Here is a 21151-nt window from a genome sequence, read left to right on the forward strand (position 1 = left end):
CTGTATAAGGCAACAAGGTTAGATTCATGTTAGATTCAAGGTTAGAAGGTCATGTTAGATTACTTCTGGGTGTCTGTGTGCATATGTGTGTGTGTGTGTGTGTGAGAGAGAGAGAGGAAGGGAGAGAGAGAGAGAGAGAGACAGTCAGGAGCTCAGAATCTGAGTGAGACAGATTGCCAAAGGAGGGAAGGTGACTGGTTTGCCAATGTACAGTGAGTTCCGTGATTTGTTAGTCTGTTGAAACACACATTCGTAAGTCCCACAACTGCAGGAGCTGGTCTGGGGGGCTCATGAGGGATTACTTTGTTGTGTGTTTATTTCCCCATATCTGAGTCTTAACTTTACTCACCACCAGCTACTGCTATAAACCCCTTGATGTGGTATTTCCCCCCCTTCACCTCTCTTTCTATAAGCTCTATCCTGGTTTGGACACATCACCAGTACTGTGGATCTAGTTAAGGCTTTATCTGTCTTTTCACTGAACATCATCTTGGGGTGTGTGTGTGTGTGTGTGTGTGTGTGTGTGTGTGTGTGTGTGTGTGTGTGTGAGAGAGAGAGAGAGAGAGAGAGAGAGAGAGAGAGAGAGAGTGACAAGATAATTCAAATGTTTGTGTCCAATATGTCCTCTGGGCTTAGGATAGTGTTTTAGCATTAACAAAAATCTTTATTTAGAGAATACACCTTTAGCTGATTACATCATTTTTTTTTGCAAGGGAGACGGTTCAGATGCATCATATTGGCTGCAGTGTCAGACTTCACAACACACACATGCAGTCTGATCACACACACACCTGCTTAGCTGTGTGCTTCACAGAGTGGGTCTAAAAACAAAACACCTGAAAATCAAATTCCACACCCGCGTATATGTACGTCTAATATACATACAGTATTGACGGAAGAGCTTGAGTCACAGTATATAGTAGCACAGGAGTCACAATCAAGTGAAGAAATCAGGCACAAAACGATAGAAGATATCAGCGTTATTAACACAGGCACAAATCAAAAAGAGTCATGAAGCTATTTAGAGCTCGTGTACAGTGTTCACAGTATTTGGTTGTGCACATCAGATGTAGATCTCTAAGGGGGGAGGTGGGGTGTCAGAGAAAAACCAGCTGCTCTTACTCATTGTTGAAGAAACACTTTGTAAAATACAATATGATACAAAGCAGAAACATACAAATAAATGTGTGGGCACGTGGCGGAATGATAATTCAGTCTTTTGTTTCCTTCTATTCGTAGCTTGGAAGCCTGACCCGTTCAGCTGTGTGAGAGGCTTGTAGACGTGCTGTCAGACGCCGCCTTATTCTGTTCCGATGAACTCGATGAACTCTGGACATTGTAGGTGTTTACTGCTCAGGAGCAAAGATGTAATCCAGAGCTTGTCGCTCCGCCGCTGCAACGTTGGGGTGCCACAGATCCACGCTAAAAATCACTCTTGGTCCGTCTTCAGCACCACCTAGTGGCCCAAAGAAGAACGTACGAAAATGTGAAACGCTATATGTAGTAGGCTCGATAAACCACTGCCTGGAAGAAAATCCGTTGTGGCCAGAATTGGATAGTTTTGATAGCAGAGGTTATATATCCAATATCATGGATTATTTTTTATTTTATTGACTTTTAATGGCATTTTCTCAAAGACTAGCCGGCTGGGCTTGATCATATAAAGGTTTCGCTTATTTTAGTTTTTTCTGCAACTCAGTCCTACCGTTATGCGAGAGGGTGTGCAGAAAAGAATCGTCCACTAGGAGGCAGTGTCCTTCAGACCAGCACTGAGGCTCGCCACCGACCACCAGCTCACACTGGGCAGGAGTCTGCAGCCCTGAAAAAAGATGAAATGTTTACAGAACACAGACAAGGAGGCTAAAAACATACAGATTTTACAGGCAGGTTTACGATCAGAAGCCCCTCAGGTAAACACCAACATCCCACCACCCCCACCCCCATCAGAAAACCCCGGGAAATTGTGTTAAATGGATCAAACGAGAGACCTACATTGCAACCGAGAATGGCAATAGGAGAGCACAGATATGGGCCAAACAGAAGTAAAGCAGTAGGAGTGTGGGAGGTGCAGCTCCTGTAGCACACGCTGAGACACAGTAACACCAAAGAGGAAAAACACCCTCCTGCCACTTAATAAGAAACACTTCTACTTACACTCACTCACATACAAGGGAACTTCTAGGGCGCATGTTATAAGTGTACGATCACACCCTGTGGCTCATCTGTTGGCCCACACAAGTCATTAGCCACCACAACACTGCCCCCTTTCTGACAGCAGGATCAGTGCAGGCAGGACGTTACCCTACATACGGCATGGCAGTGGGTGTTGAACTGGTACAAGTTTATTAGGCACAGGACTCTTGCTGGGGTTTGTATGTGTGTCAGTGCCTCTGCTAGACTGATAGTGGACCAACACCCAAGAATATCCAGCCAATAGCGACGGTCCTGGGCAGCCCTGTGGGTAGCTGGCCCACCGATGGCAGACATACACAGACAAACACATGAAGTGGTGTTTTGAAAGTGGTGTCATGTCGCATTTTATCTGCCAAAAGCATGGATGCCAAGGGGCTATGCTTAACACACACGTAACACGTGTTTTATCCAGCTGTGTACCACAAGAGCCAGAGTCGCTTCTGTGAGACTACTGAACATCTTTTATATGTCTTCTCAGTCCCAGTTTTGATTGGTTATTCTGCTTTTCTATAATATATATATAATATATAATATAAAACCTATTCCATTGTTTATATTAGTTTTTTCGGTGTATTATTATGCAGCAGTTAAAGAGTTAAAGAGGCAACCCAATGGACCTAAACTGTGTTTTAAATCATGGCTACTCATATTCAATCCCATGATGACTGCTGAATATATTTACATATACATATAGCATTGCCTCCAACTGTTCTGAGATCAGGTTCACCAGTTCTCTTAAAATAATGAAGGTTATGAGGTTGGGTGGGGGAAATGGCCCCAGGACAGGGCAGTGCATGTAGCACTCACCCAGATGGCAGCGCAGCCGTGTGTTGGTGGGCCCATACGCTCCAGCCAACGAGGCGCCGGGACCCAGAAGCCAGAAGCCCGCGGCCCCGAGGGAGTTACTGCTGATGAAGGTCCTGAGGGAGAGGAGGGTGCGGTACGTACACGGACACGCACGACAGTTACCCACCACACACACACCCGCATTATACAGCGGGAACACTGCCTGTCCCTGCAAAAAATCACACACACACACACACACACACACACACACACACACACACACACACACACACACACACACACACACGCACACACACACACACACACACAATTAGATTCTGTGGATTTAAAGGATTTTCTGCAAAAATATGAGCAATGTGGTGTTTACACTGTATCAGTGCAGTTTTCAATGAATTTATAGCTTTGGGAACCAGTGAGATAAGAGACCTCTCACAATGGTGAAGTGAGATAAGAGATCTCTCACAATGGTGAAGTGAGATAAGAGATCTCTCACAATGGTGCAGTGAGATAAGAGACCTCTCACAATGGTGAAGTGAGATAAGAGATATCTCACAATGGTGCAGTGAGATAAGAGACCTCTCACAATGGTGAAGTGAGATAAGAGATCTCTCACAATGGTGCAGTGAGATAAGAGACCTCTCACAGTGGTGCAGTGAGATAAGAGACCTCTCACAATAGTGCAGTGAGATAAGAGACCTCTCACAGTGGTGCAGTGAGATAAGAGACCTTTCACAATGGGGCAGTGAGATAAGAGACCTCTCACAGTGGTGCAGTGAGATAAGAGACCTCTCACAGTGGTGCAGTGAGATAAGAGACCTCTCACAATGGTGAAATGAGATAAGAGACCTCTCACAATGGGGCAGTGAGATAAGAGACCTCTCACAATGGTGAAGTGAGATAAGAGATCTCTCACAATGGTGAAGTGAGATAAGAGACCTCTCACAATAATGCAGTGATATAAGAGACCTCTCACAATGGGGCAGTGAGATAAGAGACCTCTCACAATGGTGCAGTGAGATAAGAGACCTCTCACAATGGTGAAGTGAGATAAGAGACCTCTCACAATGGTGAAGTGAGATAAGAGACCTCTCACAATGGGGCAGTGAGATAAGAGACCTCTCACAATGGTGCAGTGAGATAAGAGACCTCTCACAATGGTGCAGTGAGATAAGAGACCTCTCACAATGGGGCAGTGAGATGAGACCTCTCACAATGGGGCAGTGAGATAAGAGACCTCTCATAATGGTGCAGTGAGATAAGATACCTCTCACAATAGTGAGAGTGCAGTGCAGTGCAGATATTGATTTGAGAGTGAGAGAGAGCGATGCTACATAATAAATATTCAAGGCATATTCAGCAACACCAATATTTCTCTCTGCAAAATCAAACAATAAGCTTAATATCAGAACTCTCACAGTGAACTAATCATGTCTCCAAATTTGTACTAAACCGTTCTTATATTTCACATAGTTTTCTCATGTTTTTTAACTATCACTCACAGTCACCAAAAAAGTGCATTATGGGAGATGATTTTTTATCACCTTAGGCCCTTGGTAAATCCACCCCAACTTTGTGTCAATGCCTCTCTGGTAGACTGCCTGGAATTCAGCAAGAATTATGGGATAGCTGGCCTCCAGGACCTCAATGTCATGGCGGTGGGCATCACGAGAGTAGAAGGGAATGCTGGGAACATCAGGGAGGTAGAAGAGATGGGGCTTCTGAATGGAGGAGCGATCATTCATCCTGGCCTGAAGACCAAAGGGACCAAAGACATGGAAGAATGAACAAAGTCAAACACGGAGGACATTGAGTTTAGGTCATTTATAAAGACTTTGACCTTGACAAAGTCTTGAAGGTCAGAGCATGAAGCTGTACATTTCCTCAACCTCTAACCCGTGAACCTTACAATTCCTAGACACTGAATTCTGCATAGGCCTTAAATATAATGCCACGTGCAGATCTCCAGACGTCTGGGCCGCGTGTCAGACCTGGATGCGTAGACCCTTGTGGATACGGCCCATGCCGGCCCAGCTGTACCGCTTGGCGTACTCCTGCAGTGCTGCGTACAACTTCCTGCTTCCCGCTGCCGCCTGGGATGGGAAAGGGGCGTGGCTTAGGACGGGCGTGAGGTAGCTCTCCCCTCCCTCTTCCTCGCCTGTCTCCATGGCGATGGCTGGGGAAGCTTTGGGGGCGGAGCACCCGGGATCGACAGGGCAACGGCTGGAGGAGCGGGACAGAACCGAGCCGGACTTGAGCCCGCCCGCGTGGTTCCGGCAAGACGGGGGATCAGAGCCGACCCGGTAGCAGTACCAGAGGAACAGCAGCAGCACGGTCCAGAGGAGGCCACTTAAGGGAGGCCCGCCGAGTTCCACACAGGGAGGCAGAGGACAGAGGAGGTCCAGGGACCAGGACATCCTACTTAGAGGCTGAGACACTGGGGGAGGGGGAGGGGGACATTAGAGAATAGATCAATGGAGAAAGTAAGACAGGACATGGAGGGACACAGAACACAAGAGGGAGTTCAGCAAGAGATCAATGAATGAAAGAACAAGTATGGGAAAGAAAGAGCAGTATTGTTTAGAAAAAAAAACAGATGTTTAGAAAATATAATTCAAAGAATGAGGAGGAATGTGAACAAAGGTTCACATGAGTGAAGTGAAGATGAGGATTTTGGAAAGAGTGAAAGAGTGAAAGAGTGAAAGAAGGACAAGACACATTACAGAAGGAGAGAAAATAGGAAAAGCAGAACTTTGATTATATCACTATAGTTTATCATTCATTCCTACAATCGTTCCTTTTCTCGAGGCTTTGCTCAACAATAACAAATCATTTATAGTTTTTTGTCAGTCATGGTAAGGTGTTTAAGGTGTTGAACGGCATGCGCATTTGTTGACGTTGTATTAAACAGACGATAAAGAAAAATATAAAAGCCGTACGTGCGGGATCACATGTCTACGTTTAGCCTTGTACGTTTAGCATTTAGTGATTCCTTTGTAAGTCCCGCTGTAATATTGCGTATTGAAAGCTCCTGCAATTGTTTGTGTGTTTGTATAGTTGCGCTTCCGCGTTCACGTTGCTGATACACGTTCATATGTCCAACGGGAGTGACTCCACAATGATCCAAACTCATTAGTGCTTAAATTCATCTCTATCTGCTTCAAGAGCTGCTTCCCTATCAGGAAAGATGTGAATAGTTGTGTGCGTCTCGCTATGGTTGATTCCAATGTGTTGACTTACCACGTCTCCACTCCTCACTCGGTTTCTCCTTCCCCCTCGGTCTTACTATCTCCCTCCGTATGTCTTCTCTCCGGTTGTAAGCTACTGCAACCACCGAACGTACGGTGCGATACGTTCCGCATTAAATCCGAATATCTCCGAGGTACTGCCCCCTCCTCCTTTCACGACAAATTCCGACCAATTCGTAAACTAGCATACCCTAATTTGAAATCAATCTATAAAAATGCAAGTATAATTTTGATTTTATGATGTGTGCGGCCTCATAGTGCTTCAAAATATGCGGCGCAACCGACGAGTCCAGGCGGTTTTCAGCACCTCGTCCCTGGACAGCTCCGTGGCCTACGGGTTGTAGTATTACATTTTGACCACTGGGTGGTGCAATACCTACACTCCACTCCCAGGCAGATACCCTCACACACATCAACGCGTCAAGTATACGGGTAAGACCTGTCACCTACCCACCTAAACACCAGCCACCCAGGACTGGTCTATGGACTTTAAACGGATGAAAAAAAACAGCGCAAAGAAAGGACGAGCCTACTGTTTTCATTCTAAAGGGGGCAGGTGAGCCGATCATTAAAAACCCATTGAATGCGTAGAGAGAGTTGTGGTATTTTGCCGTGGGAGAGACGGAGGAACGCGTTCGGAACAGTCGCAAGGGAGAAGAAGAAAAAACAGTAATTGTTGAGCGCGTTATCTGGAAAAGGGGATTACTGACTTGTAACAGAAGGATTAAAGAGAGGGACGAGGCTGTGAAGGTACGTATGTTTTCTGCTCATCTCTATAGACTATCGCGAATATATTACAGTCTGGGTGTTTTCACCTTGTACGTCTGCTACCTGCATAATGATGCGTGTGGGAAATAACGTTTATTATGGTATTGGCCGGACATCCTTCACACAGGCCGCGGAGAGGGTGCTGGAGATAAGCCACGCAAGCGGTTTGGCTGCGTTTAGATGGTGCATCTTGCGATGAAGGAAGGAGGAAGATACAGGGATTTTTTGGGGGGGGGGGGGGGGGGATGAAACAGCGGGTGTGGATGAGGGGGGAAAGCGTCTGAACCGAGAGAGATTTGAGGCTTCTGGCCGCAGTGTCAGCAACAGCTCGTATCTGTGCGGGTTCTTCCACAGACACACGATGAATATGTCTGCACCATAAACCGCTGATGGTGGCTCGGTTGTTTAAAGCAGGTAACGATATTTCCCGCTCGTCATTCGCGTTCATTCGAGGCCCTGTGTTATAATAAAAAGATTTATCATGGTGGCCCACACGATCCAAGGCCGTTTTCATAACGCTTGAATCCTCCTCGCTCGCATACTGACAGTAATATTCAGCTGAGTAGACGAAGGCATTTGATTTAATTGTGAATATTTTGGAACACTTAAAGTGTGTTTGCAAGGTTGGACTCGGCTATGATCGCGAAACGCTGAAGGGAGGTGACATCACTGATCAGATCAGAGAAGGTGTAGGCATGGCGGAGGCCATATGTCATCCATCCCGCCTCTCCCCAGGGTACCGGTCCCAGCCCGGACGGGTTTAGAACACGCCGACGACCCGCGAGGGGGCTTGGCGCACTCTGACATGTTTGGGTGCGAAACATGCCGTTGTATTTTTGGTCGCTTGTGCTAAATCATAAATGCAACAGAACAAAAAGCCCAAAGTATTCGATCTACTAATATTTATATTGTTAGACTTTTTTCTATGTTTTTAAATGTTTATTTTATGTTTATGTTATTTTATGTTTATGTTATTTTTACTTATACGATCTTATATTATTTATTAAAGAAACAGGAAAGCCACCCGTCTTCTATTTAATTTTTTTAATATTCTTTTATCTTATTTTAGCAATCACACCTCCTTGCCTTTTCTGATCTCCTATTTTTTACTGGCCTTATTTCCTCTGTCCTTTCTTTGCAGACTGCCGTCTCTCACACCTCACCATGGTGTTCAAAGTTTTTGCTGTGACATTATGTGTCACATTCCTGCACGTGACTACAGGTGAGGACATTTATATATGAGTTAGATGGGGTGTCAGTCTCTCAGTCTTTATTATAACTGTCTATGTGTGTTGAAGTCCTTTAAATGTGATATAAGATTATCGCCCTCCTCTTGATTATCATTAAGTAGAAGAGAGACAAGATAAGACGTTTAATGATCATCGTGGCATAATAAACATGCCTTCTTAGGTGCAGCCTTTGTGACCCCTGACCCGGAGGCTCCCACTTTGACCTCTAATGCCCGCCCGCTGGGTGAGTTGATCCATGAGGCCCTGATGAGTAAGGACTATCTTGGCCAACACTCAGACAGCTTAGGTGAGACCTGAACTTAAACGTAATAGGAGTGGTCCTCTTTGATAAGTTTCTCACAATATCACTAAAGATAGTTTTTGCCAAAAACAATAGATATTTTATAGGAGTGGTTGTTGGAAAAAAACAACTTTCCTAGAATGTGGTTGATCAGACAATTTTGCATGGTGACCAAATTTGGATTCTTTCATTTTTGCTGCTACTATGGTTACATTATTATTTTGGGCTTATGACTATGCAAATGGATTTAGCATGTTAATGTAAGGCCATACATATGAAAGAGGGTTGTGTCTGCATATTCTGCCTCTTTATGAGGGTTCCTCAGCATCATATATCACATGTTGAGAAAAAACACTTTTTAAAAAGTTCACTTCATTCCCAAACCATTGTGAGTTTTGTACGTGAGATTGTTGTACAGTAAATTAGCTGTAGAGGTCAATTTTGAGCCAAATGGTAGAGGTGAGTTATGCCAAATATAAAAGTGATTACAGGAGACCTTTGAGGCTAGGTTTGGAGGCTGAGGCACCCTTAGTAATAGGGTTAGATATAAATTATGTTTAGGGACATGCTAACCATCAGTGTAGGCTATATATCTTATAAAAACAACTTTGAGGGTTGTGTGTGTGTGTGTGTGTGTGTGTGTGTGTGTGTGTGTGTGTGTGTGGTTGAGTGGGTTAATGTGTGTGTGCATGTGTGTATGTGTACCTGCACCTTTTGCACCTTTCCCAAGTCTTCTTCCTGGATTCTGCCTTCCAGGCACAACCACCAATCCGACCCAGGCCGTCCCCTCCATTCAGCCCACATCCACAGTGATGTCACCAGGTGTTCTCACCACTGCTGTGACATCATCAACCGCCCCGCAGGTTAGCCATTTGAGAGGAAGGGGTGGTGTTACATCACCACCAGCTGAGGAGGAGACTACAACAACTCTTATCACCACAACAACAATAACTACAGTCCACACACCAGGTATTCAAAACAACAGTGCTTCTAATATTATACATGTCTACGTTTGTTTGTATATCAGTTTACTTTTCTTATACCTTGTATTGGCAACTTTTAGATTACAGGAGGAAATTCTGCAGTTATTGTGGAACAGATTCTCTGAATGAAGACTGAATTCTAAACCAGCTCACGTTTAAGTCAGAGTTTAAACACTCCTGGTCACTACGTTTATGGACAACTGTAGAAGAGATGAAAAGAAAATAAAGTCAAGCAACTCTTCAAAATGATCATTTTAATATGTTTATTCCATAGCTAAACATAGTAACATTTAACGTGTCATCTTGTGCCATACAAAGCTGGTAACAAAAAGTAAAAAATATGAAATGTGCAATATGTATGGAATATATGAATATGTATATATGTATAGAATATTCATACCTCTCTGTGTCTCTCTCTCTCTCTTTCTCTCCTCTTAGTGCAGTGTAATGCTAGTCTGTCAGGGATGGAGGGGATAGTGGAATCTCCAGATCCCCTTTCTTTGTCGTCACCATTTTCTCCACTGGAGTGTACCTACAGCATCACCGTGTATCCTGGATACGGAGTGGAAATACAGGTACAGTGCTGTTAACATAGTTACCATTGTTACCTAAAGGTTGGACGGCATAGCTACTGCTGTTTTTACCGGTGTTTCACAGGCGGTTTTACAAAGGTGACATGACTAAAATTCAGTTTGAAGGGAGCACTTTGATAAGGTACTGGCAAATGTCATCTTCGTTGTTGTCATGGTAACATGCTATGTCTCAGGTGAAGAAGGTAAACCTGTCCAAGGAGGAGTCTCTTGCCATCCTCGGGCTGGGAGGGCCAGTGCCTGAACTCTTAGCCAATGAGACAATCATGAGCGAAGGTCAGGTGATTCGCAGCTCAACCAATCAGGTGATGATTAACTACCGGAGCCCGAAGCAGACCAATCATGGCATTTTCAGCCTTCACTACCAAGGTACATCTTTCAGAATATCATATTTTTGCTAATCTCTTTCATTATAATTGCAATAAATGTTTTTTTTATCTGTGCTGTTTTCATACCTTTCTCAGCATTCCTCCTCTCCTGCTCATTCCCTCTGTCTTCGGAGGGGGGAGGAGTCACTGTGACGGACATTCACCCTGGCGGTCAGGCTCACTTCCACTGCGACCCCGGTTTCCAGGTCAGAGGTCATGAGGTTGCCACTTGTCTGAACACCACCCGACCCCGATGGAGCACACCTGAGCCTCAGTGTGTGGGTGAGAAACCACTGTTACATTTGACCTTTTTAAACTGGAAGCATTTCTTCCCACATCCACACATCATGTCTTGGCCCTATATGGCATTAAATAAAACAGCATCACATTTAGTCACATTTAGAGAGAGAGAGAAAGAGAAAGAGAGAGAGATGCAAAATATTGTTTCATTCCTAATTTGAAATTGCCATAATTGAAATGAAAAATGTTTTGTTTATTCTGAATTATTTCCAACAATGTTGTTTTACTAGTCAAAGCAATTGAAAAACAGCACTATAGCCCGGTTGTTATGCATTTTAAATGGTTGGATATACAGAAGCACTGTAACGTGTGTTTGTGTGTCCACAGCTGTGTCCTGTGGAGGATGGATCAGAAATGCAACTGTGGGTCGTATCCTCTCCCCCACTGTCCCATCCAGCAGTAATCTCAGCAGTGGCAGTAATCTGAGCTGCCATTGGCTACTGGAGGCCAAGGAGGGACACAGACTCCATCTCCACTTTGAGAGAGTGGCACTTGATGAAGACAATGATAAGTATGTCAATCATACGCCCTACCCAACAAATCAACCCAGGATTGGGTAATTGGGTAATTGTGCTATAATAATAATAGAGCTGACTCTGGCCTGTGCTGGGTAATATAGCTGACTCTGACCTGTAATGGGTAATAGAGCTGACTCTGACCTGTAATGGGTAATGGAGCTGACTCTGGCCTGTGCTGGATAATAGAGCTGACTCTGACCTGTACTGGATAATAGAGCTGACTCTGGCCTGTGCTGGATAATAGAGCTGACTCTGGCCTGTGCTGGATAATAGAGCTGACTCTGACCTGTACTGGGTAATGGAGCTGACTCTGACCTGTACTGGATAATGGAGCTGACACTGACCTGTGCTGGGTAATGGAGCTGACAGTGACCTGTGCTGGATAATGGAGCTGACACTGACCTGTACTGGGTAATAGAGCTGACACTAGCCTGTGCTGGGTAATGGAGCTGACAGTGACCTGTGCTGGATAATGGAGCTGACTCTGACCTGTACTGGGTAATGGAGCTGACTCTGACCTGTTCTGGATAATGGAGCTGACTCTGACCTGTGCTGGATAATGGAGCTGACTCTGACCTGTGCTGGGTAATGGAGCTGACACTGACCTGTGCTGGGTAATAGAGCTGACACTGACCTGTACTGGGTAATGGAGCTGACTCTGACCTGTACTGGATAATGGAGCTGACACTGACCTGTACTGGATAATGGAGCTGACACTGACCTGTACTGGGTAATAGAGCTGACTCTGACCTGTACTGGGTAATGGAGCTGACTCTGACCTGTGCTGGGTAATTGAGCTGACAGTGACCTGTACTGGATAATGGAGCTGACACTGACCTGTACTGGGTAATAGAGCTGACTCTGACCTGTACTGGGTAATAGAGCTGACTCTGGCCTGTACTGGGTAATGGAGCTGACACTGACCTGTACTGGATAATGGAGCTGACAGTGACCTGTACTGGGTAATGGAGCTGACACTGACCTGTGCTGGATAATGGAGCTGACTCTGACCTGTACTGGATAATGGAGCTGACTCTGGCCTGTGCTGGATAATAGAGCTGACTCTGACCTGTACTGGATAATGGAGCTGACACTGACCTGTACTGGGTAATGGAGCTGACACTGACCTGTACTGGATAATGGAGCTGACACTGACCTGTACTGGATAATAGAGCTGACACTGACCTGTGCTGGATAATAGAGCTGACACTGACCTGTACTGGGTAATAGAGCTGACACTGATCTGTACTGGGTAATAGAGCTGACACTAACCTGTACTGGATAATGGAGCTGACTCTGACCTGTACTGGGTAATGGAGCTGACACTGGCCTGTGCTGGATAATGGAGCTGACTCTGACCTGTACTGAGTAATAGAGCTGACTCAGCAGAAGGAAACACTTCTCCTTCGTTTCTAACAGAAGGACACAGTACAGAATGATTGTTCCTAGTCATCTGCTTTGCACTGCAGATGCTGTAGATATTCCTTCAGTGGTTCAATGGTAATTCTAAATAAGCAATTTACACAATAAGTGCAATTTTTTAATGCACCTTGGACTATTGTTATGTATTATATACTTTATTTCTATATAATTTATTATTTATGAATCACTTCCATGCTTACTTTTTCTGATATTTAATGCCATTCCTTTCTATGAGAGTCTATAACTAGAGGTGTCAATAACTAGAGGTGTATATAGAGGTGTCTATAACTAGAGGTGTCAATTCCAGGTTCAGAGATTAAAAGTCCTCACCAGGATTTTGCTCCAGCTTCCTGGATTGTGTTGATTCCACTAATTTTACCTGGATTGCTAATTAGAAAATCTAGCAAGCTTGAGCAAAATCCTGGTGAGGACTTTTAATCTCTGAACCTGGAATTGACACCACTATCTATAACATTCTGTAACTTCCATGTTTTCAGACTGACTGTTCGCAGCGGGAATAACTCCAACGCTCCACTTCTGTTTGACTCGGATCTGGACGACGTTCCGGAGCGTGGGATTGTGAGTGAGGGATCGTCACTCTATCTGGAGCTAACAGCCGACTCCTCCTCTATCCCCTTACTGCTTGCACTTCGCTATGAGGGTGAGAGCGAGAGAGACAGACAGAGAGAGAGAGTTTGAGAGAGAGAGAGAGAGAGAGAGAAACTAATTGTGACTTCATTAGTACTTTATTCCTATGTTCCTCAGCATATCTATTGGCAGTTCCTCTGGGAACTACAGTGAGCTTTGATGGTTCCTAGGTGACAGTGTTCAGGTTGTGTTGCCATGGGCACTCACACACTGTGCTTGTGCTTCCTCCTTCCTGCGGCTGGGCTCCGCCCTCCCCTCAGCTTTCGATGGCGAGCACTGTTATGAACCCTACGTGCCTCATGGGAATTTCAGCAGCAGTGACATCACCTTCCCTCTGGGCACAACAGTAACCTTCTCCTGCTCTCCTGGCTTTGTCATGGAACAGGGGTCAGGGGTCATGGAGTGCGTTGACCCCAGTGACCCCCACTGGAATGAGAGTGAGCCTGTATGCAGAGGTAAAAGACCACAAGGAACTTTGGCCATATTTAAACCAGTCGTATAATGGAGATGTCCAAAGATGTCCAGTCGTATAATGGAAAATTATATATGTAGAAAATAATTTCTAATTTCCTGTGGAGAAAGTGAAGTCAACGAAGCCCTATGATGTTAATTGTGGCTCCGCCCTCTGCCACGCCCCCTTGTTGTGTCCCTTTCCTCATTTCACCCCATTTCTGCCATTCATGCTCTCACCCATCCCTTGATGTCTTTTCAGCTCTATGTGGCGGGGAGTTAACGGACGCGACAGGAACGGTGCTGTCTCCTGATTGGCCAGGGAGCTACTCCAAGGGGCAGGACTGTGTGTGGCAGATCCATGTTAGTGAGGACAAGCGTATAGAGCTAGATGTGCAGATGTAAGTGTGCATCGGTGGTGTGGATAGAACAAAACATAAACATATTTCATTACTGTAGGACATATTTCTATCCAAGAGAGGACCTAATCAAAAATTAATCATCAAACTCACTACTGTGTATGACCAATGTTTGGGTGAAATAATGAAATTATGAACGGTGTGTTTTTGTAGAGAAGCACTAATGTAACATTCCCGTCTGCCTCTTTGTCTCCTTGTCTTCTAAAGCTTGAACATCCGTCATAATGACATTCTCACCATATTTGATGGGCGTGACCTCATGTCCCATGTGATTGGCCAGTATTTGGGGTCACGGGAAAGGTTCCGGGTCGTGTCTGGGGGCTCTGAAGTCACTATTCAGTTTCAGAGCGATCCTGATGACACCACCTTCATTTTGAGTCAAGGCTTCCTGATACATTATCGAGGTAAAACGATCAACGTTTGTGCTGTGTCACTTCGTATTTTCTTTTCTGTGTCTTACTCAGCTGTGATGCCAATCCATTCTGTCTTCTCCAGAGGTGGAGCCTAATGACACGTGCCCCGCCCTCCCATCAATTGAATTTGGCTGGAGTAGCTCCTCCCACCCATCTCTAGTGAGGGGCAGTGTGCTAACCTATCAGTGTCAACCTGGCTATGACATTGTGGGTTCTGACATCATCACCTGCCAGTGGGATCTGTCTTGGAGCAACAGGCCACCTACCTGTATGAAAAGTAAGCAAAAAATTTCAGATTTGGCGATCATGTTAAGGCACTTACACTTGTTTTGCAAATATTGCACAGAAGCTAATATACTCTGTTCTTAAGACGTTTGCAGTTCTATACAGTATGTTTTTTCTCTTCCTGGATTTGACCATCCTACAGTCCAGCAGTGCCCAGATCCAGGTGAAGTAGTGAACGGAGCACGCTCAGTACACCCAGAGCTGGGATTCGCTGTTGGCACGGTGGTGCGCTTCACCTGTAACCAAGGTTACCAGTTGGAGGGCCCCAGTCAAATCTCATGCCATGGCAGAGACACTGGCATGCCCAAATGGAGCGACCGCAGCCCCAAATGTGTCTGTGAGTGGAAGTGTGTGTGTGTGTGTGTGTGTGTGTGTGTGTGTGTGTGTGGAGGGGGGGGGTTATCTGTAACTCAGTGCTTGCTTTGTGTCTGCACATTGTTTAAATGTTTACAACATAACATTGTTATGCAGTGTTTAGATATTGACATTTCTCTCTCTCTCTATCTCTATTTCTCTCTCTCATTCTCTCTGTCTCTGTCTCTCACACAGTGAAGTATGATCCCTGCCCAAATCCAGGAGTGCCAGACAATGGTTACCAGACTCTGTATAAACACAGTTACCAGGCAGGGGAGACCCTACGTTTCTTCTGTTACGAGGGCTATGAGCTCATTGGAGAGGTCATCATCAACTGTGTCCCAGGACACCCCTCTCAGTGGAACAGCCCACCACCCTTCTGCAAAGGTACGGAAACACACACGAGAGGTGGAGCTCGGAACGCTGGTGCCGTTAGATACGAAAACACACACAACATGAGGTGGTGCTCGGTACGCTGTTGCCGTTAGATACGAAAACGCACACAACATGAGGTGGTGCTCGGAACGCTGGTGCCGTTAGATACGAAAACACACACAACATGAAGTGGTGCTCGGAACGCTGTTACCGTTAGATACGAAAACACACACAACATGAGGGGGTGCTCAGAGTGTTGTTGCTGTTAGACACACCCAGTGTTTTTGTTTTCTACAGTGGCCTACGAGGAGCTACTGGAAGACCATAAACTGGAAGGTAATATTACAACACCAGAGCCCCTGTACTATGATATTAACAACAAATAATGCTTAGGGAATTTTAATGTGTTCACAGTGTTATTGGATTATTGATTGATTTATTTATTTTGCAATTCAGTGGCCCACACATTACAGGCCTCCCACCAAATGCTGAATGAGAACATCGCATTGGCCATCATCTTGCCAATCATTCTGGTCATCCTTCTGATTGGCGGAATCTACATGTACTACACAAAGTAAGTTGTGGGTGTTTTTAAATGTTTGTTTGAAATTTCAAATCAACATTTCAGAAAGAGTGACCTCTCAGTTCCTCTCATCATAATTCCTTACTCTGTGCGCTTTATATCTCTTCTTTTCCCTCTCTTTTCTCTCTTTTCTGTCCCTTTCCCCTCCATCTCTCCTAGTGTGTGTAGGCTGCAGTGGAAGCCCATGTTCTGGAAGTCTCTTTCACACACTCACTCCTACAGTCCCATCACAGTGGAGTCAGACTTCAATAATCCTCTGTATGAAGCGGGGGTAAGACACTTTTATAATCCTCTGTATGAAGCGGGGGTGAGACACTTTTATAATCCTCTGTATGAAGCGAGGGTAAGACACTTCTATAATCCTCTTTATGAAGCGGGGGTAAGACACTTTTATAATCCTCTTTATGAAGCGGGGTAAGACACTTCTATAATCCTCTGTATGAAGCAGGGGTAAGACACTTTTATAATCCTCTGTATGAAGCGGGGGTAAGACACTTTTATAATCCTCTTTATGAAGCGGGGGTAAGACACTTTTATAATCCTCTTTATGAAGCGGGGGTAAGACACTTCTATAATCCTCTTTATGAAGCGGGGGTAAGACACTTCTATAATCCTCTGTATGAAGCAGGGGTAAGACACTTTTATAATCCTCTGTATGAAGCGGGGGTAAGACACTTTTATAATCCTCTTTATGAAGCGGGGGTAAGACACTTTAATAATCCTCTTTATGAAGTGGGGGTAAGACACTTTTATAATCCTCTTTATGAAGCGGGGGTGAGACACTTCTATAATCCTCTTTATGAAGCGGGGGTAAGACACTTTTATAATCCTCTTTATGAAGCGGGGGTAAGACACTTTTATAATCCTCTGTATGAAGCGAGGGTAAGACACTTCTATAATCCTCTTTATGAAGCGGAGGTAAGACACTTTTATAATCCTCTGTATGAAGCGGGGGTAAGACACTTTTATAATCCTCTTTATGAAGCGGGGGTAAAACACTTTTATAATCCTCTGTATGAAGTGAGGGTAAGACACTTCTATAATCCTCTTTATGAAGCGGGGGTAAGACACTTTTATAATCCTCTGTATGAAGCGAGGGTAAGACACTTCTATAATCCTCTTTATGAAGCGAGGGTAAGACACTTTTATAATCCTCTGTATGAAGCGAGGGTAAGACACTTCTATAATCCTCTTTATGAAGCGGGGGTAAGACACTTTTATAATCCTCTTTATGAAGCGGGGGTAAGACACTTTTATAATCCTCTGTATGAAGCGGGGGTAAGACATTTCAATAATCCTCTTTATGAAGCGGGGGTAAGACACTTTTATAATCCTCTGTATGAAGCGGGGGTAAGACATTTCAATAATCCTCTTTATGAAGCGGGGGTAAGACACTTTTATAATCCTCTGTATGAAGCGAGGGTAAGACACTTCTATAATCCTCTTTATGAAGTGGGGGTAAGACACTTTTATAATCCTCTGTATGAAGCCGGGGTAAGACATTTCAATAATCCTCTTTATGAAGCGGGGGTAAGACACTTTTATAATCCTCTGTATGGGGGGTGGAAACACTTCAACAATCCTCTGTATGAAGCGGGGGTGAGACACTTCAATAATCCTCTGTATGAAGCGGGGGTAAGACACTTTTATAATCCTCTTTATGAAGCGGGGGTAAGACACTTTTATAATCCTCTGTATGAAGCGGGGGTAAGACACTTTTATAATCCTCTTTATGAAGCGTGGGTAAGACACTTTTATAATCCTCTGTATGAAGTGGGGGTAAGACACTTTTATAATCCTCTTTATGAAGCAGGGGTAAAACACTTTTATAATCCTCTGTATGAAGCGAGGGTAAGACACTTCTATAATCCTCTGTATGAAGCGGGGGTAAGACATTTCAATAATCCTCTTTATGAAGTGGGGGTAAGACACTTTTATAATCCTCTGTATGGGGGGGGAGGGTGGAGACACTTCAACAATCCTCTGTATGAAGCGTGGATAAAACACTTCCAGACACCTGGGAAATACTAAATGCAGCATTCAGTCAAAACATACAAATATACACTCAATAACATACAGTCAGCAGTGGCTTTGCAATCACAAATTAACTAGTGATTTGTCAGTTTTAACGATGAATTGTGGATGGTAACACATAGGCAAGATTCTGTGACTGCACATCTAAACGCATCTAAACACTGTAAACTGTTTTATACAATGCACCTATTGTACGTGCAGTTGTAAAATGCACTGAAAGGAAAGGTATACCAGTCAGTGTCAGTGAAAAACAGCTGTTTCTAATAAAGTGACCTGGTCATGTTCATATCCAACTAAGAATAATCCCAGTATTTAATGGGAAAGTATACTTGCACCATTCCATAGTCCAAAGAACAGGTTCTACGGGTTAATTCAGGACAAGTGTAAACCAGCTTGACAGAGAATGCTGTGATTGATATACTGTGATAATATATCAACAGTTTTGTCCCATTCACACAGGAGAACGTTATGAACTTTGTTCCTTTTTCAAAACTGAACAGTAGGAAGTGTGACAAGATTTGTCAAGTATCAGATCTTTCAGAGTGAGAATGCTGTTCTGGGTTGAGGGTTTTCACTTCCTTGAGCACTTATCAACTGTTTCTATCTGTCTGACATGGGTACTTGTCTCATCATAACTGTTTGGTTTCACTGTAGGATACAAGGGAGTATGAGGTGTCTATCTAAAGCTGTGGTCACGTGATGAAACATCCAAAATCAAAGATGGAAAGAAGGAAGAAAAACAAAGGGATGAAATTATTTCTTTCCACAAGTCAACTTTATTTCTCTGACCTTTCCCTTTCTTTCAGTCTCTTCTCACTCTCACACTTGCTCTTTGCTGACTAATTTTTCCAGTGTGTGTGTGTGTGTGTGTGTGTGTTTGTGTGTGTGTGTGTGTGTGTATGTGTGTTTCTTTCTGTGTGTGTTTGTGCGTGTTGGTATGTGTGTGAAAAGAAGAAAGAGAATCGAAGAACAAGTGTTATCCACAAGTCTATGGTTTCTCACCATCAGATATGTTTTCTAACATTTGGCTTGGTGCCTTAGGTCAAGGGAAACAAAAGACACGAGCAGAGAGAGAAAAGGGTGAGACAGCAAAGTGAGAAACAGAGAGAGATAAACAGAGAGAGACCGCAGGAGAGACAGAGAGTCAAAATCTGACTACATGCTCACGTGGAGAGTGAGTTGTATGAGGACCGGAGCACACACAGACACACACAGACACAAGGACATATGAACAGATGTAGACACATACGAACACACTTACCCTTCTCTGTACATACATACACACACACACACAGACACACAAAGACACCTACACACATACACAAAATCACAGAATATATTGAATGTAAATATTTTGATTGAATATTGAGGCTTATGTATACAAAACTGATTCAGTGCCAAAATATAACATCCCATAATGTGGTCACTTCATGTTTCACGGGTTACCATAGTCTTTCCTACATGTATGATGTAATAATGACCAATAATGCCAGCGTTTCATAATGTTCTTTGCTGTTTCTTAAGAATCTCTTTCTGCTTAATATTGAATGACTATGGATTAAGGGAGGAATGTCTTCATGCATAGGGCACGCAATGATTGTATATTTTACTGCTTCAGCTTAGGATCCATGAACACTTCTACTTACATGTAATTGTTTATCAGAGTTGATGTTGTTGCATATGCACTATGTTGACAAAAAACTGTACTGCAAAAAAAAAAAAAAAAAAAACACATCGGCTGCTTGCTGTGATGCAGTATCAAACTGAAATGCTTTTTATAATGTTATTTTTCAACTGAATCATGGTTTGTTTTTAATGCGGTGAGTTTTGTCTCTTCCACTGTGCCATACCTGGAGTCCAGCTGTGGAGGACTCATTGTTGCATTAAAGTATTACTCAATTGTTCATATTGTTTATTAATCAGCATATTATCCTGTCATGAAGGCATTATTTATTTGCTAAGATTTAAGAATAAATAAAAGTCGCTGTTGGATGGTAAACACTTGCTTTACTTCTTCCGCCATGAATATCAGCTTCTGTTTTTGTCAAGCTCTGCAATTTCTGTGTGAAATAATGCATGCTTAGAACTACAGAGAATAAACTGTGATAGAGAAAGAAAGAAATGGAACTATAAAATCTATTAATTAATTAATATGCAACATAAAATTATTTAATTAATTTGGGTTTTTAAATGGTAAATACATGAAATGAAATGTGCCATATTTTGTCAATTGTGATTTTTACACCCCAATCGAAATTTGTCCTCCGCTTTTAACCCATCTGTGCAGTCAGAACACACACACACACACACACTAGTGATTACTAGGGGGCTGTGGATCACACGTGCCCAGAGCGGTGGGCAGCCCTGACACGGCGCCCGGGGAGCAGTTGGGGTTAGGTGCCTTGCTCAAGGGCACCTCAGTCATGGCCTCAGGCCTGGGAATCGAACCCACGACCCTCCGGTCACAAGACCAGTTCCCTACCACCAGGCCATGACTGCCCCCAAATGGCCTTGGCGGCCTTTTAGCAGCCCAGTGGCGGAGCTAGACTTTTATTCAAGGGGTGGCCAAAGCTTTATCCCGAGGGGTCCACGGGGTTTGTCGACGGGGGGGGGGGGGTGATGGGTGATGGCGGCGAGTGTTAGTTGTCGACAGGGGTGGCGAGTGTAAAATGGACACAAATTAAATATTATGTCGCGATCGACCGGTCACCAGTGGTTAAAGTTACCATTTCCAGTGGGGTGGCACTAGGGGTGGCACAGGCTCTGTTGGGCACAGGTCCCCCTTTGGCTACGCCACTGTAGCCGCCCCGCTGTTGGGCACTGGCTGCTCATCCCTTTAGTTCCACGCCACTCCATTCCTTTCCAA

General features: G+C 44.2%; 2 protein-coding genes across 7 annotated transcripts; one reads left to right on the forward strand and one right to left on the reverse strand.

Annotated features, from left to right (window-relative positions):
* Positions 1–661: 661 nt before the first annotated feature.
* On the reverse strand, positions 662–6602 carry asphd1 (aspartate beta-hydroxylase domain containing 1). 2 transcript variants are annotated; one of them, XM_076996984.1, is made up of 6 exons: positions 6238–6602; positions 4989–5434; positions 4542–4748; positions 3001–3202; positions 1706–1819; positions 662–1456 (listed from the first exon to the last, which is right to left on the reverse strand). In XM_076996984.1, the coding sequence occupies exons 2-6, from the start codon at positions 5412–5414 to the stop codon at positions 1347–1349; spliced, it is 1059 nt and encodes a 352-aa protein (XP_076853099.1). In that variant the 5' UTR covers positions 5415–5434; positions 6238–6602; the 3' UTR covers positions 662–1346. The 2 variants fall into 2 exon arrangements, with proteins under 2 accessions (XP_076853099.1, XP_076853098.1); XM_076996983.1 differs by having other exon boundaries at positions 3001–3208; positions 6238–6591.
* Positions 6603–6638: 36 nt separating this feature from the next.
* Positions 6639–20284, forward strand: sez6l2 (seizure related 6 homolog (mouse)-like 2). Of its 5 annotated transcripts, none has more exons than XM_076996979.1 (19): positions 6639–6995; positions 8155–8235; positions 8424–8549; positions 9300–9512; positions 9965–10101; positions 10293–10485; positions 10581–10766; positions 11112–11295; positions 13222–13385; positions 13633–13827; positions 14085–14223; positions 14449–14645; positions 14737–14931; positions 15082–15276; positions 15489–15680; positions 15966–16004; positions 16125–16242; positions 16411–16522; positions 18940–20284. In XM_076996979.1, exons 2-19 carry the CDS (start codon positions 8178–8180, stop codon positions 18967–18969), a joined length of 2673 nt encoding a protein of 890 aa, XP_076853094.1. In that variant the 5' UTR covers positions 6639–6995; positions 8155–8177; the 3' UTR covers positions 18970–20284. The 5 variants fall into 5 exon arrangements, with proteins under 5 accessions (XP_076853094.1, XP_076853097.1, XP_076853093.1 ...); XM_076996978.1 differs by lacking the exon at positions 6639–6995 and adding an exon at positions 7309–7427; XM_076996980.1 differs by lacking the exon at positions 6639–6995 and adding an exon at positions 7309–7427 and having other exon boundaries at positions 8424–8486.
* Positions 20285–21151: the final 867 nt, after the last annotated feature.

The sequence above is a fragment of the Brachyhypopomus gauderio genome, chromosome 2 (genome assembly GCF_052324685.1).
Source record: "Brachyhypopomus gauderio isolate BG-103 chromosome 2, BGAUD_0.2, whole genome shotgun sequence".
Lineage (NCBI taxonomy): Eukaryota > Metazoa > Chordata > Actinopteri > Gymnotiformes > Hypopomidae > Brachyhypopomus > Brachyhypopomus gauderio.

Bases quoted from the DNA above. Each gene is read 5' to 3' on its own strand.
- asphd1 (XM_076996983.1), bottom strand. From the start codon at position 5,414: ATGTCCTGGTCCCTGGACCTCCTCTGTCCTCTGCCTCCCTGTGTGGAA. The intron at 3,209-4,541 runs GTGATAAAAAAT...GATTTTTTGCAG, and splicing joins GGATTTACCAAGGGCCTAAG to GGACAGGCAGTGTTCCCGCT. The intron at 1,820-3,000 runs GTGAGTGCTACA...ATCTTTTTTCAG, and splicing joins ACGGCTGCGCTGCCATCTGG to GGCTGCAGACTCCTGCCCAG.
- sez6l2 (XM_076996978.1), top strand. From the start codon at position 7,403: ATGGTGGCTCGGTTGTTTAAAGCAG. The intron at 13,386-13,632 runs GTGAGAGCGAGA...CCCTCCCCTCAG, and splicing joins GCTTGCACTTCGCTATGAGG to CTTTCGATGGCGAGCACTGT. The intron at 16,243-16,410 runs GTAAGTTGTGGG...CATCTCTCCTAG, and splicing joins ATCTACATGTACTACACAAA to TGTGTGTAGGCTGCAGTGGA.